The sequence below is a fragment of the Macrotis lagotis genome, chromosome 1 (assembly GCF_037893015.1).
Source record: "Macrotis lagotis isolate mMagLag1 chromosome 1, bilby.v1.9.chrom.fasta, whole genome shotgun sequence".
Taxonomy (NCBI): Eukaryota; Metazoa; Chordata; class Mammalia; order Peramelemorphia; family Peramelidae; genus Macrotis; species Macrotis lagotis.
The window spans coordinates 619,324,958-619,341,004 of NC_133658.1; the positions used below are offsets into that span (position 1 = coordinate 619,324,958).

The window sequence follows — 16,047 nt, forward strand, 5'->3', positions numbered from 1 at the left end:
ATATGAGCCTAACTCTGAGTTTACTTTTTTCCCTGGAGGGCTGAGAGAAAAGGTGAGAAACATGGTTATAATCCACTAGTTTTATTTATTTACTTTTCATCCAGACTTGTGATTTATTTAGTGGAAGAAATGTCTAGCATAAGAACTATTTCCACTGGTGCTGATTCACAAGTTATTTGTATTTAATAGTAACAGAAAGTTGCCAGGTTTATGAGAAGTTATATGACTTGCTTGGGGTGCACAATCGGTATATGTCAAAGGCAAGACTTGAATCCAGGTATTTCTGTCTTCAAGCGGAACATTCTGTCCATTGCATCATGCAACCTCTCCATCTAAGTATTTTTACTATAAAAATATATTGTAATTTTCATTTGAGAAGGCCAAATAATGGATTTATAGCCTATATTTTTAACAAGTTACTTTTAGATAGATTCTTCTGAAGGTCCAAATGTGAAATGTTGATACAGCATGTTTGATACAGTGAAATCTCCCACGTGCACATGCTTGGAGACATTAGATAAAAAGCATATATATTCTGCTTCCTTTTTTTTTTATCAAGAGCTCACACTTTTCTCTTCTTGGAATTCTGCTGTTTGTTCATTCCATACTACCTAATAACGATCTAATAAAGATCTTGACATCTTACCACCTTTACTTTTTACCTCCAAGGTCTCCTATGCATTCTAAGCAAACAAAGCTGTGTCTGTGCTGTTGAATTTCTTTAAAAGAGGTATATTAAGACATGGATTCCTCGACTTCAGGAATGCATTTTAAGTCCAAAAGAAAGGATTACTTTTGCCTAAGCAAATGATACAATAGTGAAAGTTGTAGGAAAACATTAATTCATACCTATTATATGGCTTTGAAATGAAGAGAGCCCTCCACTCCCCATAACGGTGTCCTCTTCATCTTCTTGCAGGTTTTCAGTGACCTCTTTTATCTGTAAAAACAAGAAAACTCAGAAAATTGCTTTCTTAAATTATATTTTTGCAAAAGGGCATTTTCCACAGCAAATGTATATGTTTTTTCAACTACCTTGGATTCATTGTTATTTTTAATTATAACAACTTATTTTTAGACAAATAACCTTAGTTTTGAAAGTGAAAATTTATAGAGTGCATCATTCCACAAAAGATTTTGGAGGTAACAGCTTTGGTTTTTGTTCCTTTAATGAAGTCTGTAACATAGAGCTGTCAAGAAAAATTAAGGTTTAAGGAGGTGTAATTTCTCTGGAGGGAATGACTTCCACTACAATTTATTTTAATAAGAATAAAGAAAAACATTCAGATCTCTACTGATGTGAGTCTAGGAAATTTTTGTGTTTTATTCATTCTAGGACAGAACAATGAGGTGACCTCACTGTAGGATCAATGAGCTGGAGAATTGAGTAGATTATTTAGATAATTCAAGCAAAAACAAATCCCTCCCTAATCTTTTACCTGTAATAACCAGATAATTGGAAAGGGTCTAGGGAAAGGGAGAGAGGGAATTAATTACCCAGATAATTACTTAAATTCTCCATTTTACTTTGCATGTCTACAGGTAGCTTCAGTATGAATCAAAGGGTGTTTGTGTGTATGTGTGTGTGTGTGTGTGTGTGTGTGTGTGTGTTGACTCTGGATAGTACTTTTAATGCCCTAATTAAAAGACATTTCATTTGGTCAACTAGAAAGACAACGACAATAATATAAAGTGGTAATGCAATAAGCATCCTAGTAATGCACATATGTTCTTTAATTGCCAGTGGATCTGCTCTGGGACTTGAGTGGAATGCCTAGGAACCATTAATTTATATTTGCACTCTAGAAAGTCATGCAATTGTATATTGCTCTTGAGTTCAATTTAGCTCCATTTTTTTGTCTCCCATTCCTCATATTTAATGGAATAAGGCTAATTATTTATATTTTGTGACTGCAGTTTTAATATTAGGATGTAACTGGTGCTTAATCAGTCCAGTATGGGTTGTCAAACAATGCCAAACTGAAAGAGATCCCTAACTCTATCATGTCAAACCAGTGTAATGCTAATTGATATGGGAATGGAGAGCCAGTACCTTCATTTCTTCACCTCATTTGTTCTATTACTAGATTTGGGATGTTTCATTGCTCTTTAGCATCTCCAAAAGAAAAGGGCAATCTTCTGCCTCTTGCCATGCAAATCCACATTTGTATTAGGTAAGAAATAGTAAGGACAGACCTCTGAAGACATCATAAATATCTAAGATTTACCCTACTAGATCAGACTGATATTTCCCATAACCTGACAATTGTTTCTCATTGAGGAATCAAGGAACAATCACAATTATCTTTCTACTGATGTCAAAGTAATAATTAAATGTAATTAGAGATGTGTCTTCAAACATACTAATTTCCTCTAATAAGTATTACACTGTAGATCTATCTTCCTGATTTGTAAAAATGCTTTTTGGAATATATTGATATTTTTAACCAGTAATTCTTCATTGGGTAATAAGTTCAATTTTCTACCTGCAATGTATTTCAATTGAAGAGTACTTTGGCCATTTATTAAGAACCTATTATGGGGGTGGCTAGGTGGCACAGTGGATCGATCACTGGCCCTGGAGTCAGGAGTACTTGAGTTCAAATCCTGCCTCAGTCACTTAATAATTACCTAGCTGTGTGGCCTTGGGAAAGCCATTTAACCCTATTGCCTTGCCAAAAAAAAAAAAAAAACAAAAAAAACCTATTATGGCAAGACATTGTGCTAGGCCCTGACTAGACAAAGATAAAGAACAACATGATCTCTCAAATACTTCACAATTTAATTGGTGAAATAAAACAAGTGCACAAATAAATGTAATGCAAGGTAGATTGTGCCTGGGGGCAAAAGCAAACATGAAAAAAATTCCTCTTGGCAAAATTTCTGTAAGGAGACCAAGTCAGCCTTCATGGAACTGAAAATCACTAAAATAGAGTCTTTAATGAAAAAAAAAGGATTTTGAAAATTTAGATGAAGGAGTGCATTCCACATATTGATGCTGGTCAATGTGAATGCATAATAGTAAAAAAATCAATCAATCAATAAGCACAGTGTAATTATGGGATTAGAATTTTTAATCCCCCCAAAGACCTAGATTCAAATTTAGACTCAGAAACTAGCAGCTATTACTTTTTAATCTTTTTGTGTTAAAATAAGGGGTATTGTACTTGAAGGCCCCTCTGGTTTCTTCGAGTTCTAAATCTATGATCTTATGATCGTGTAATTATGACCTCAAGAAGTTTGCATTTGAGTAAGGAAAATGACATATATAATGATATAGCTAGGTTGCACAGTGGATAGAACACCTACCCTGGAGTCAGGAGGACCTGAGTTCAAATGCAGCCTCAGACACTTAATAACTGCCTAGCTATGTGATCTTGGGGAATTCATTTAACCCCATTGCCTTAAATTATAAGTAAAATTTAAAAAAAAGAAATTATGAGGCTAGAAGCCATGATCAGACTCTCAGTCAAGTCCTTTCTGTATGATTCTTCTCTGCTCCAAACTTTATACTTCATACCCTTAAAGAAGCACCTTCCACCCCCCAATGGTATAGTTGTAAGCTTAGATTTTGTGTAGGAGTTAGACCTTCTGCAGTTCTGTGATGCTTTTCTTTTGCTATGCTAGTCAGGACTTCAAACAATTTTCCAGGTACAGAAAAACTCTAATTTCAGATTAGCTACTATTTTCTGTTTTGCTTGCAAACTGAGGCTACTTCTTCCCCTTCAACTGATTCGTACTATTATGTCTAAGTGACACTGAAAATCTTTTAGAGCTGAGCCCTTCTCAATTCAGTCAGATACTTTTTATACTGACCCACCTACTTTTATTTAGCCCTGGATGTTTTAGAAGGGAAATAGGCCTGAATGCCAAATCTTATAATTTATTGGATCTCTAAGCACTCCACGGATAGCATGGCATATTTTGATTCCCATAGGAGAGATTCAGTATAAATGATGAATTATGAGAAATGGGAAACAGAGGGAAAATATTAGACAAGTGAAATGAAATAACTGGTACATGAGATTCCTTCAGTCAACCTGACTTATTCATGCTAATAGGTCTAAGTAGAAGCACTAGATAATTACAAAAAAATTTTTAATTGACTATGGATGACAGCTATAATTTATTTTGGCAGCAGATTCCCTTTACTAATTATATTATTCATAAGTTGAAATTAAAGTTAGTTGGTATTCATGAATACACACTGGATGAGATCACTGGGATCACAAGAAGGTTGTAGGGATCATACAGTGGGAACCAACTTGGGTTTCAAGTGTCATTGTAAATGTTTAAATCAGGAAAATAAATAATAGTGAGGAACCTACTATGTATATGTCATGGTGCAAGTCACTGGGGATACAAAGACAGAATCAAAAGAAGTTCTGCCAGGAAGGAACTTACATTCTAGAAGATAAAATAAATTCAGACTCATAATAAAAATAATGCAAAGAAAATTGAGGAGAAAGAAAACACTAACTTGGTAAGGTATGGGAAAGTTGAAAGAAAGCTTCCTGGAGGATGTAAGACTTTGAGTTGAGTTTTGCAGGAAGTCAAGGATTCTGAGATGAAATATACAAAAATTTATTAGAATATAAACTTACTAAGGACAGAGAATGTTTTGTTGTTGTTGTTTTGGTATCCTTAAAATAACACAGTGTCTGGCACATAGCAAATACTGAATAAAGGTATTTTGATTGATTATTAGGGAATAACTTGCACAAATGCTTGGTGGTGAGAGATGGAGAAGAGCAACAATAATTACTTTCAGGGCAGCTAGGTGATGCAATGTATATTGTACCAGGTCTGAAGTCAGAAAGACTCATTTTCCTGAGTTCAAATCTGGCCTCAGACATTTACTGGCTGTGTGATCCTGGGTAAGTCACTTAATACTGTTTGCCTCAGTTCTTCAACTGTAAAAATGAGCTGGAGAAGGAAAAGGCAAACTATTCTAGTATCTTTGCCAAAAAGAACCAAAAAGTTACAAAGAGTTGGATATGACTGAAAAACAACAGTAGTTTTTTATGGGAATGGAGAATTCATGAAGGGAAATAATATTAAGATTAGAAAGGCAGGTGGGAATTAAGTAGTGAAATTTATCAAATGCTAGGAAAAGAAACTGGTATTTTCTTACTGTCAATGGGACTAGGAAGCCTGGAAACTTTTGAGATGATCAGAATTGTTTCTTGAAAATTATTTGGGCAGCTCTATGGGGGAATGGAATGGAGAAGAATGCCTGGAAGAAGGGAAACCAACAAAGAAATATCCTTCCAGACAATAAGAAGGACCTGAGTAAGTAGTTGGCTATGTGAGTAGAGGATGAGGGAAAGAGAATCATCAAGGATAATTTTCAGCATATGAACCTGGGGGGACAGGTTGGATCCTAGTGCAGAGTGAGGCCAATATGAGTACAGATCAATTTGGAAATTATTGCACAAATCCAAGGAGAGCTCAAAGAGGACTATTGATCTTAAAATCACATTTCTAAAGTCTCTAATCTTAAGCACAGAGAGAAAGTAAAATTAGTAATATTATTAAATATGACAAAGGGTAGGAGTCAAAGGGCACCTAGATAATTGAGAATAATATTTCCCATTGATACTTTTTTGCTATTTATATTAAAAACTAGCATTTTCCTAAAGGAGATCCAGGATACTTGAAGATATCCTTTAGAGAAGTACTAGTTTACACCACTGACATGCAGGAAGCCTGGTTTTTATTGGTATCAAATTAGCATTGAGAAGTGCATCTTTTACAGAGAATGTTGGAATGATAACTTAAAAGAACTTAATAAGAGAATGATATGTGTATATGATGATTTTTATGTTATTTTGTCCAGGAGATACCATGATCATGGGATGGTTCTTTAAAAATTTCTGGGGTTTTTTTCCACAGTACTGAACATTAATAAAGTACTCATTATATGATTTTGGTAGAACTAGTCTTTTAAAAAACAGTTTATAGTCGCCCATGATCTTATTTAATTTTTCTAAGACCAAAAGGTACATAGTGCAATATTGTTTAATTTCCTAGATGTAGAATTTGAGATTGAGAAAGATTAAGTGACTTGTCTGTTGACAAAATGATAGTCACAGTAGACCAGACTCAAGCCTTCAGATATCTCTTTCTTTGTATTGCAGCATTCTGTAGTCTTCTAATGCATTCATATTCCCAGTTGTTTTATCTTTACCTGTTTACATGCTTTACTGATTCTCCTCACTATGAGATCCATGAAAGCACTATGTCAATTTTATCTTTGAATCTCTCATAGATTTAGAAGCATGCATTTTAAATAGTATAAGCTTAAGAAATGTTTGATGAATGAATGGATTGACAACTCTTTGGATAATGTCTGTATATAAATTTATGCTGGATTCTTTGTATATCTTCTCTCTGACTTCCCATAAATTTAAGAGCATCCCCAAAGGCACATTATCTTTATAAAGTTCATTTAGAAATAAGGGGAAATAAAACATCTTAGATTCTGAGGTATCCTTGAATGAGGGAAAAAACAACAACTTGGGAGTCATTGCCTTTTAGCTTATTTAGAAACCTATTTCTTATGGATTATGAAGGGTAAAATATGCATGATTATTATTAGTGTCAAAAAAAGCAATGAGTTGCATCTTTCACTTTTAGAATATTGGAACAACATGTTTTGCAGGACTTAATAAGAGGAGATTGATGTATAATTGTTTCCATGGTTCTATGCTATTATATCACAACACTATCATCATGGGATGACTCTTTTTTTGCCTTTTTATTAGGATTTTGTCCTTTCAGAGTATAGAACATCAGTGAGCAAAGGAAACTGCAGAGTATTTGAATCAAAAAAGATAATAAAATGACCATCTCTTTGTTGTATCATATATACATGTAGACATACATGTATATATCTGCATATGTATATGTATACCTACAGCTATCTATCACCTTACTAATTCTGCTAATTTTTTTGGCCAGAGGTAGTTCTGATAGGAACTTTGTATAATCTTCCTTGAGACTTTATGTTTCTGAAACATTTTGAAATTTACTTGGAAAAGACATGACTAACTTCAAAAGAAAGTATACCAATCTCTAACTTGTTTACTTAATGCTCAGACTTAGTCTTTGTTTGACTCTAGATAAATTATTTAAGCTCTCTCAACCTCAGTTTCCTCATTTGTAAAATGAAAGAATTGGAGTTGATGGTCTCAGGTCTATTCCAGCTTTAAATCCATGATTCTGGTATAATAGGTTCTGGTTATCCAGGGAATACTATTCTTTTCCTCTTAAAAAGACTTCCAATTTAAAATAATTTAAATAAAAGTACATAGCAACATAACCTTTGCATAAATTATGTGAAAAATTAGAGCTAAGTGGTGGTTAAATGATAGCATGATGAAGTATAATTAGCACCCTGAAAGAAAAAAGGATTTGGTACGCAAAGCATTAAGGAACTTTTGTACATTTTGTAATACAGATCTATTAATGTTGAAAATGGACTTACTATTTGTAGAAAGACTTACTATATTTATGTATCTATAATATGCAGGAAATAATCTTTCATTATTAACTACATAGATGAAAAGAAGAACTGAAATGATAGAAACTTTTTCAAGGCAAAGGGTCATAGATCTTAGTTTATGCTTTTTTAATCATAGGATTTGGGATTTTGAGTGGACACAAGATCACTTCTACTATCCCCTTTATAATACAGATGAGGAAACTGAGGTTTGGAAGTTTAAGTGGTTTATTCAAGGTAACTTAGGCAGAAAGTAGAAGAGTGAGAATATTTAAATTCTCAGGACTTCAAATTCAGTCTTCTATTATACTCTATTGCTTTTTGCTCTCTTAATTAAAAATGAGTCAATGGATTTTTAAATTGAAATAAGAATGTTGTCGATTGGAGCTTTCAAGCAAAAAGCATTATGACAAGTTCACTGTATTATACTTTAAAATTTAAAGCAAGCAAATACCAAACTCTCCTCAAATTTTTGAAAACAAAACCATTAAACTTATATTCCTCAAACTGAGGCAACTTGGTGGCTCCATGGATAGAGTGCTGGATCTAGAGGCAGGAAGATCTGAGTGAAAATTCTGCCTCCGTAACTTAATCTGTGACCTTTCAAAAATCACTTAACCTCTCCCTGTGACAGTTTTCTCATCTAATGGTACCTACTTCCTAGAGTTATTATGAGAATAAAACTAAATAATATTATTAATTTTCTATTATATTTATATTAAAAAGAATGTATTTGAAGCATTATATAATAATTGCTTGATATTATTATTGCTGTTATTCACTGAAACTAGTACTGAAATAGAATCATCATCATATAATGTAAACTCCATGGGTACAGGGATCTTTTATTTCTGTCTTTGTACTCAGTGTTCAACATAATCCCTGGAACATAGTTATTCATTTTTCAGATGTGTCTGACTCTTCATGATGCCATTAGGGTTTTCTTGGCAAAGATACTGGAGTGGTTTGCCACTTCCTTCTCTAACTCATTTTCCATATGAAGAAATGGAGGTGAACAGGGATAAAAGACTTGCCCTGGAGTCACTCAGCTAGGAAGTATCTGTGGTCAGATTTTAACTCATGAAGATGAATGAGTCTTCTTGACTCTTGAGTTCAGTGTTCTATCCACTGAATCACCCATCTGCCCAGAACAAAACAGTAGCTTAATAAATATTTTTGTATTGACTGATAATATTTAGATAGTATTTTCAAAAGGTGCTTCCTCAGTGGTCTGATGAAGTAAGTAGTACAAGTATAATTGTCTCTATTTTAGAGATGAGGAAACAGATACTGAAAGCTAAGTGACTACATAAACTCAGTGGTTGGTCATTAATACCAGTTAGTTTCCCACTACTTTTATTTCCCTACATTTAAGGACACTATCTCTAAGAATACTATAGGTAGAGGAGACTTAAGTGACTAATCCAACTTCTTCAGTATAGATAAAGGAATTGATTCCTAAGGAGATTAAGTGAACTCCCTTGAAATAGGAACCCAGGTTTCCTGGTTCTTCTCCCACTGTTTTCTAACTCTGCCACATTGCTTGGCAATGAGGTCCTACTTCACAATATATCTGTAATTATGCTCAAGATGTACAAGTTTTCACTATTGTTCTACCACTAGTTCAGGTGGAAACAATCATTCGTTCTCTTAGAAATGAATAATTTCCATGGATTAACACACATTAAAGTTTATAAAGATTAATTTTTTTAAATGTAATTTACTTTTAGGAAGAAACGAGATAGTTTGGTATTCAGTTTAACAAAGTATTTCAGGGAAAAACTTCCCTGCATGATTAATTTACCCTTAATAGCTAACTAAAAAAAAAAAAGAACATACCTATCATTTATGTATACTTTGGGTAATCTAGGTGCTTCACAGGAAAAATAAGTGTGCTTTTCCTTAAAGATATTCTTAGAGGTCTAAATGATTCTTATTGTTACCCTGAGAAAGACTGTATGGGGGAGAGACAAAAAGCATGGCAAATTACTTCAGCATTAGGAAATAATAAGAGAGTAAAGATGAAATTGTAGAAGCAAAGTACAGGGATTTTTTTGTGTGTTTTTTTTTTTCTTTCTTGTACTTCTGTACAGTGAAGATATACCCTAAGCTGTCAGAACCATATTAAATGGGGCATAGTTAAATTGAGTGGCTCTGATAAGGGCTCCACTGTGCTATCAAAGTTTTAGATCAGTTGGATTGAATTTCTGGCATATTGCACATTTCCAGACTTTCATTCTCTCTGTTTTCTTTTCAGTGACACTACAAGGGCAGCCTTAGATATGCTTATAATTTGTAGTTTTATAATGCAGGGAACATCTACATTTTCAAAGAAGAGTTGATACCATGGAAGCCAGGAGCAAAGGGGGAAAAAAAAGTTTTGCAAAGTACACAGTCTGCAATACTGTTTCTGAGAGCTTGAAAAATGACCTTGTGTCTTCCTTGAGTCAAGATAGTTCTTTGAATGAAAAATAAAAATATGCATTTGCTTAAACTTAAAGTATGACTATGACACTTTAACCTTAAGAACTCTAAACATCAATAATAACGCTAATAGGTTTTCCAATTTCCATTATGATTATGCTTGAAACATTCTCTTCCCTTGAAATATTTCTCAAAGAAATGCATAATTGCTTCATATTTCAAATTTTCTCTCAGAAAATGGTAGAAAGTGCCATATTTTTATAGCCTTCCTTTATAAGAATAAAAAAAAGTTATGGATATATTCTTTCAAAAGAAAGTAGAATTTTTGTAGAAAAGCTGCAAATCCTTCATGAAGAGCAAACGAATGGGACAAAATCAATTATTTGAGTGAAAAAAGGCTATAGGCATAGGATGTGGATACAAATGCAATTTGAAACGTACATACTGGTTAAAGTTAACACACCCTGGGAAGATATACATGGTTTTCTCTTTGGGAAACTATTCATGGATAGCTTCATTCCAATAGTAAGTAATAAAAATCGAATGTACAACTGAGTTTCAAATAGTCTTCCTTAAATTTTATAGCACTTATAGCTTGGAGTGGCTTGAATTGACATATGTGAGTCTCTTCAAAAATAAATACAACATGTACCCCCAACACATCACCCATTGCTAATATTCATCATTTCTATTTCTCCAGCCTAATTTGTTCCTTTTTGTGTTTTTGATGGTACAGATGATCAACACAAGAATTTTCAGCACAAGGGTATAATTTCAGGAAAGTACATTGGTATCTTTTGATGAGAGTACACTGTGATTATGCCATCATTTTGCATATATAGTTGGTGAAAGTCCTCACCAGCAGTAACTGGAAGATCATTACAAGTGGCAGCATTGCCCAGTCCATAATCAAAGTGCCATCTTCTTATAGTGATTCTCATTCCTCTTTCCCTCCTTTCCTTCCACCCCCAATCTCTTAACTCTATATTTATGTTATCAAATGGCTACAGTGTTGTTTGTCTACATGGATGGAAAGGTCCTATCTTTGTGAACAAAGAAATACAATCAGACTGTCAGAGCATGTGAAAGAACCTACCAGGGTTTCATTTGGTGTTTCCATATCAGCTTTGGTTTTGCTGTTTTTCTTCTGGTATCCTTGAGTGCTGATAGAGTTGCTAGGAAGAGTGGAGCCTTGGGAGTTGCCCTTAGAAATACTCCTGGAGGAAACATTATTTGATCCATTTTCTGTCTGCGGTGCTGTTTTCTTATCAACTCTGTAGGAAGAAAGTGATTCCTCTGATAAATCACATTGCCTTTCTTCAATCATACTACTTTTCCCATTTCTTCAGTGTTTAAAACAACCTTCCTACGTTTCAATAGCTTTGTAGTATAACTATTTTTAACCAGTTCTCACAAAATCTGTTGTTAACAGTTTCAGGTAGTGGATTAATTTAGTATTGTTCAAATGCTTTATTTGTTATTATGAAAATTGCTAAGAAGGCAAACTGAAAACAATGTATGTTTATTATTAAATAATGCCCCCCTCCCCACTTGATAGTAGGGAAAGTGTAATTACTTTTGGAAAGTTACTAAGTATATGTTTTCTGGTTTTACAATCAATGAGATCGTCATACATGAAAATGTATACATAATTGTCTTCCATTTCACGCCATATGCGTGCATTCATGGTTCTTGAGGTAGGTTGAATTTCTATCAACTTTGATAAAACTTACCATTCTTTAATTTCAAAGACCATTGGCTTGGTTAACAAAGGAACATGGACCAAATTATCATTTTATTGCTAACATTTTAAAAAATTTTAAATTCTTGCTAATGTTTAAAAGGCTATTACTACAGATTCTGTTGAAGAGCTGTGTTTCTATTATATTTACCATTCTGGAAGCCTCCTTTCAAGAAAAATAAAATAAAATAAACAAGACAAAGATCGAGTTACCTGTTTAAAAGTTCTTTCATAAAGGTATCTTTTGTTGAACATGTGACAGGACTGAGTCTATTCCTCTGTTCAAACTTCATTTGAGTATGAATGTCTTGTGGAATTCTTACACTCCTTTTGTTTTTTAAGACACCATCTGGAACATCTCCCACCTCTGGTTTTCTGTTGAATTCATTTTCTGTCTCAAATTGCAGTTCAGGCTTCCTTTTGTCTTTCTTTTTCTCTACTTTTTGCTGTTTGTTTCCAAATCCTAAACTTTTTGCATCTTTCTTTTCCACTTTGTATTTGGAGATGTCCATTTTTCTGCCACTCAGAGCTGGAAGTTTACTCCTTCGAAAACCAAACCAACTAGCAATAGAGGGCCCAGTCTTTTGTTTGGCCTCTATAGTGGGAGCCTTAGTTTGTGCTTGGCCCTTTTCCACATTTTCCTGAATGCAGAGCATGACTTTTTCTTCAATAGTAGGTGGGACAGAGGCATCTTGACTTACATTTCCCATTTCCAAAGTGTCTGATGGCTTTCCAGGGATTTCTTGCTTATGTGCATTGTGTGCTTCCAGATGACCTATGCACTGAATCCTTCTTGGACTTTGAAGAGAACTTGCCTGATCTAACAGATGACTGGGAGATGAAGGAGATGGAAGGCATCTATAAGCACTATTGCCTTGTTCCTCAGGCAGAGCTATAGTGGGGCAGTTTCCCTGAGAAGGTGACTTGTGGCTTTCAACCCTGGATGTACTGTGAATCTCTTCTTCTGTCTTGGTTGAAATCCTGAAAGGCAACTTACTTGGACTACCATGTTGGCTGCCAGAACTGTTTGTACTTCCATGAGATCCTTGTGGAGAATAGGAATCCTCCAATGGCTTACTAGATATTGAAAGGTTCTCTGTGATTGACCCTGAAGCTGTCTTGTTTGTGAATCCATCAGTAGCAGAGTTCTGGCGTGTGAGAGAATTGCCTCTATCTGTTGTGTTGGTAATAATTTGAGTCCTTACTTTCCCATGTCCTTCAGAAGCAGCTGTAGAAGACTTTTCTCCTGAATGAGTGCTGAAACTTTGACTTCGAGCTTTGGCCCCATTCATTCCTAGAGCTGGTTTTAGGTGTGGCTTACTGGAAGAGGTGGACCTCTTCATAAATCTGTTTTCTAATACATCTCCCCTGTCGATTTCTATGCGTAAGTTCACGGATGACTGTGGAAGGATATTCTCTGGTGCAAGTCCTGAAGCAAAACTGCTTTTCACATCTAAATCTGCCATTGACACATTTAGTTCACCACTTGTAGTCTCAAGTCTGGTTAGATCCATAGAGTCTTCTGGCTTGGACTTGCTTGCTGCTGCACTGCTCTTAGAAGCTGCATTTATACTCTCCTTTTCCTGTTTCCCTGGCACAGTGGAACTCTTCCTGAGCAGCTGAGGGGATTTTACAAGGACTTTCAGTCCCAAAGGGAGACGAGTCTTTGGTCCTTTGTCTTGAGAACCTTGGATGTTGTTTGTGGAATCATGACTTTTAGAGGATGGAGATGATGAGGGATTATTAACCTGAGATGACATTGATTGATTCCCACTAATGGGGTGAGACTTCAGTGATTTGGGAAGACAATCACTGCATTGCCCTCTTCGTCCAGGAGATGAGCTTTTTGAGGAAAGAAGTTCTAATGGTCCACAGCCTAATGGAATATTCTTAGTCTGTAAGCCTGTGTCAGAAAACCCTTGATTTTTTCCAGAAGCTTGGTGATTAAAAACTTTTGTAGAACCTCTTTTAGGAGAAACTTTTAGAGGGCCTGGACCACTGATAGCAAATGTACCGGAAGAACATCTGCTTTGGACCATTTTTTCTTCATTAGATGAGGGGTGAGAGAAGTCAGGCTTTTTGAGTGCCAAGACTGACTTTTTTCCCTGGACTTCAGGCATAGACTGACTAGAAGAAATTATAGTACTTGGGAATGCTTTCATTGGGGAGGATTTTAGTGTGGTCTTTGCCATTTCACTGGGAATATTGGTTCCTGGTTTGCCAGATAAAGGTGGTGAATGTTCATAATTAGGCCTGATAAGCAGTGAGGCTGACCTGCCTGGAGGAGGAGGGGGAGAAGGTGATTTGACTATTTCTTCTGGTTCTAAGATACAGTGCTTATCCTTGGTTGGAGGCTCCCCATAGACAGAGGGTGTGGTGAGAGGTCTTGGCAATAATAGAGAACTCTTAGAGCCCTTGATCCAGTCACTTTTGACAGGATTTTTTGAGCTGGGGGGAGGCAGCTTTGGCTGTTTGGGGATATGGGAATCAGGCTGTAGATGCAAATGATGTACTGGGTTTTGGGTTTTTTGAAACTTGGAGAGTTTTACAGGAGGTAAGGCTGGTGATTTTTCTAGGACTATGCAACCAGGGGATGAGACTATAGATGCACCATCAGGATCTGTTACTTTTGATTTCTGAGGCAAAGATTTCCCCCTGCTAGGTATTTTAGTCAGATTTTGTTTGTGGCTCATACCCACAGACACTGAAGACACAGAATTGCTTCGGTATGCTGTGTTATGTGTTGATTTGGTTTCCTTTTGTAGATGAGTATTTTCTAATATTGATCTTTCAGGGCTTAAAGACTCTGTGGGCATCACAAGAACACCTGTATTTCCAGTTCCAATGATATCTTTGTGAGTTCTTTTTTCTCTTTCATCTTCAGGTGCCTTTAAAATGGTGTAGTCTCTTGCATTCATTCCTAGCTGCAAATTAGTGATTCCCTGAGGTAAGAGTTCAGTGTATTCTACATTGGGCCCAGTTGGGGCCGGGCTGATTGAAATTTCATTCCTAGTAACAGTGACAACTCCAGTCTGATGTGAGCTGAATTCAATAGGCTCACCATCCTCTGCATCAAATATGACAGTTATGCATTCTTCAGAGGAAGTCTTTTTGATGACCCTCTGCTGTTTAATGAAACTAAATGTCTTTGGCCTGCTATTTGAGGGAATGGATGCTCGTTTTTCCTCTTTACTGGAAGATTTTCCATGCCCTATCAAGATGTCAAAGGTCTGAGTCCCAGGAGCTATCAACAAGTCAGAAGAACTTTTCTCATCACTGCTTTCTATATGTAGCTCATCAAGGGTTTCATAGTCATCAGTATCAGAAAGCTGTAGATTCACATCCATATGGCCTAGACCAGGCAGGTCTTTTTCTTGCTGCAACTGCATGCTTGGGCATAACTCTCCCTTTGATACACAGTTGTTATCAAAATTAGTCAATTTTTCAGGTTTTTCCTTGAAATCAGCAGAGGAAGTGTTTTCTGAAAAGTTTTTCCCACTAGACTCCCAACCAAACAGACTGTCAGAAATACTATGAGTTAATTTGTTACAGTGCAGCCTGTGGTCTTTGTTTGGGATTTCAAGATGCAAGGCTAAAGAGGAAGCTTCATCATCAGCATCATCATGAGAATCAGAGTCATAAGTGAATGCCTGTGCCTGTTCTTTGCATGTGCTTCCTGCTTCTCTTGGTGTACCTTGAGGTTGCTCCTTTTGGCTACCACATTTAATTCCTGGGGAATAGATTCCTTCATTTGAGTTCATACAATCTTTATAACCCCATTTGGTTATTACAGAAGGTGGTTCAAGCAATACTTTTCGTTTCTGCAACTTCCTCAGCCCTTCCAAAATGTGGCTTTCCTTAACACGTGTTGGAGGTAGCTCATCTGCAGGACTAGCGAGGTCACTGGGTAGGGATGAGGCAATGCTAATCCTTTTGTCCCAGTTAATTGATGACTGTTAGGAGAAAAAAAAGTCAATATTAGAAAATAATGAAATATGCAGGTTGGAAATATCTTTAATAGGGAAAAAAAGTAGCCATCGACCTTGGCATGTCCTGGTGATGTAGCCCTTCATTTCTCTATTAATTAAACATTTATTGAGTTTTTACTTTGTTCAAGGCAATGAGAAGGCATTGCAGGGAAGACCATGTCCCTGTCCTCAAGCAGCTTGTATTTTAGTAAGGGAGAAAGGGAATAAACGCAACTAAATAAAAATAGAAACAAAGTATTCATCAGAGGAAGGATTTCAGGTGGTGGGAGGGACAGAGAGGGCTTCCTAGAGGAGGCATAATTTGAGCTATCCTGAAAAACAAGAAAAACTAAGAGGGAGGTGTTAAAAAGATAGTATGAGCAAAAAGGTAGAAGCAGAAAGACACCAGG

At 35.8% G+C, this 16,047-nt stretch overlaps 1 protein-coding gene across 14 annotated transcripts in view; it reads right to left on the reverse strand.

Moving 5' to 3' along the window:
* Positions 1 to 16,047, reverse strand: part of NCKAP5 (NCK associated protein 5) — a 1,109,295-nt gene that overhangs the window by 102,181 nt on the left and 991,067 nt on the right. For all 14 annotated transcript variants that reach the window (XM_074215040.1, XM_074215032.1, XM_074215034.1 and 11 more), the window contains 3 exons: positions 11,883 to 15,622; positions 11,025 to 11,202; positions 850 to 940 (listed from right to left, as the gene is read on the reverse strand). In XM_074215040.1, the coding sequence (XP_074071141.1) occupies positions 850 to 940; positions 11,025 to 11,202; positions 11,883 to 15,622 (4,009 nt within the window). The remainder of the gene's footprint in view (positions 1 to 849; positions 941 to 11,024; positions 11,203 to 11,882; positions 15,623 to 16,047) is intronic.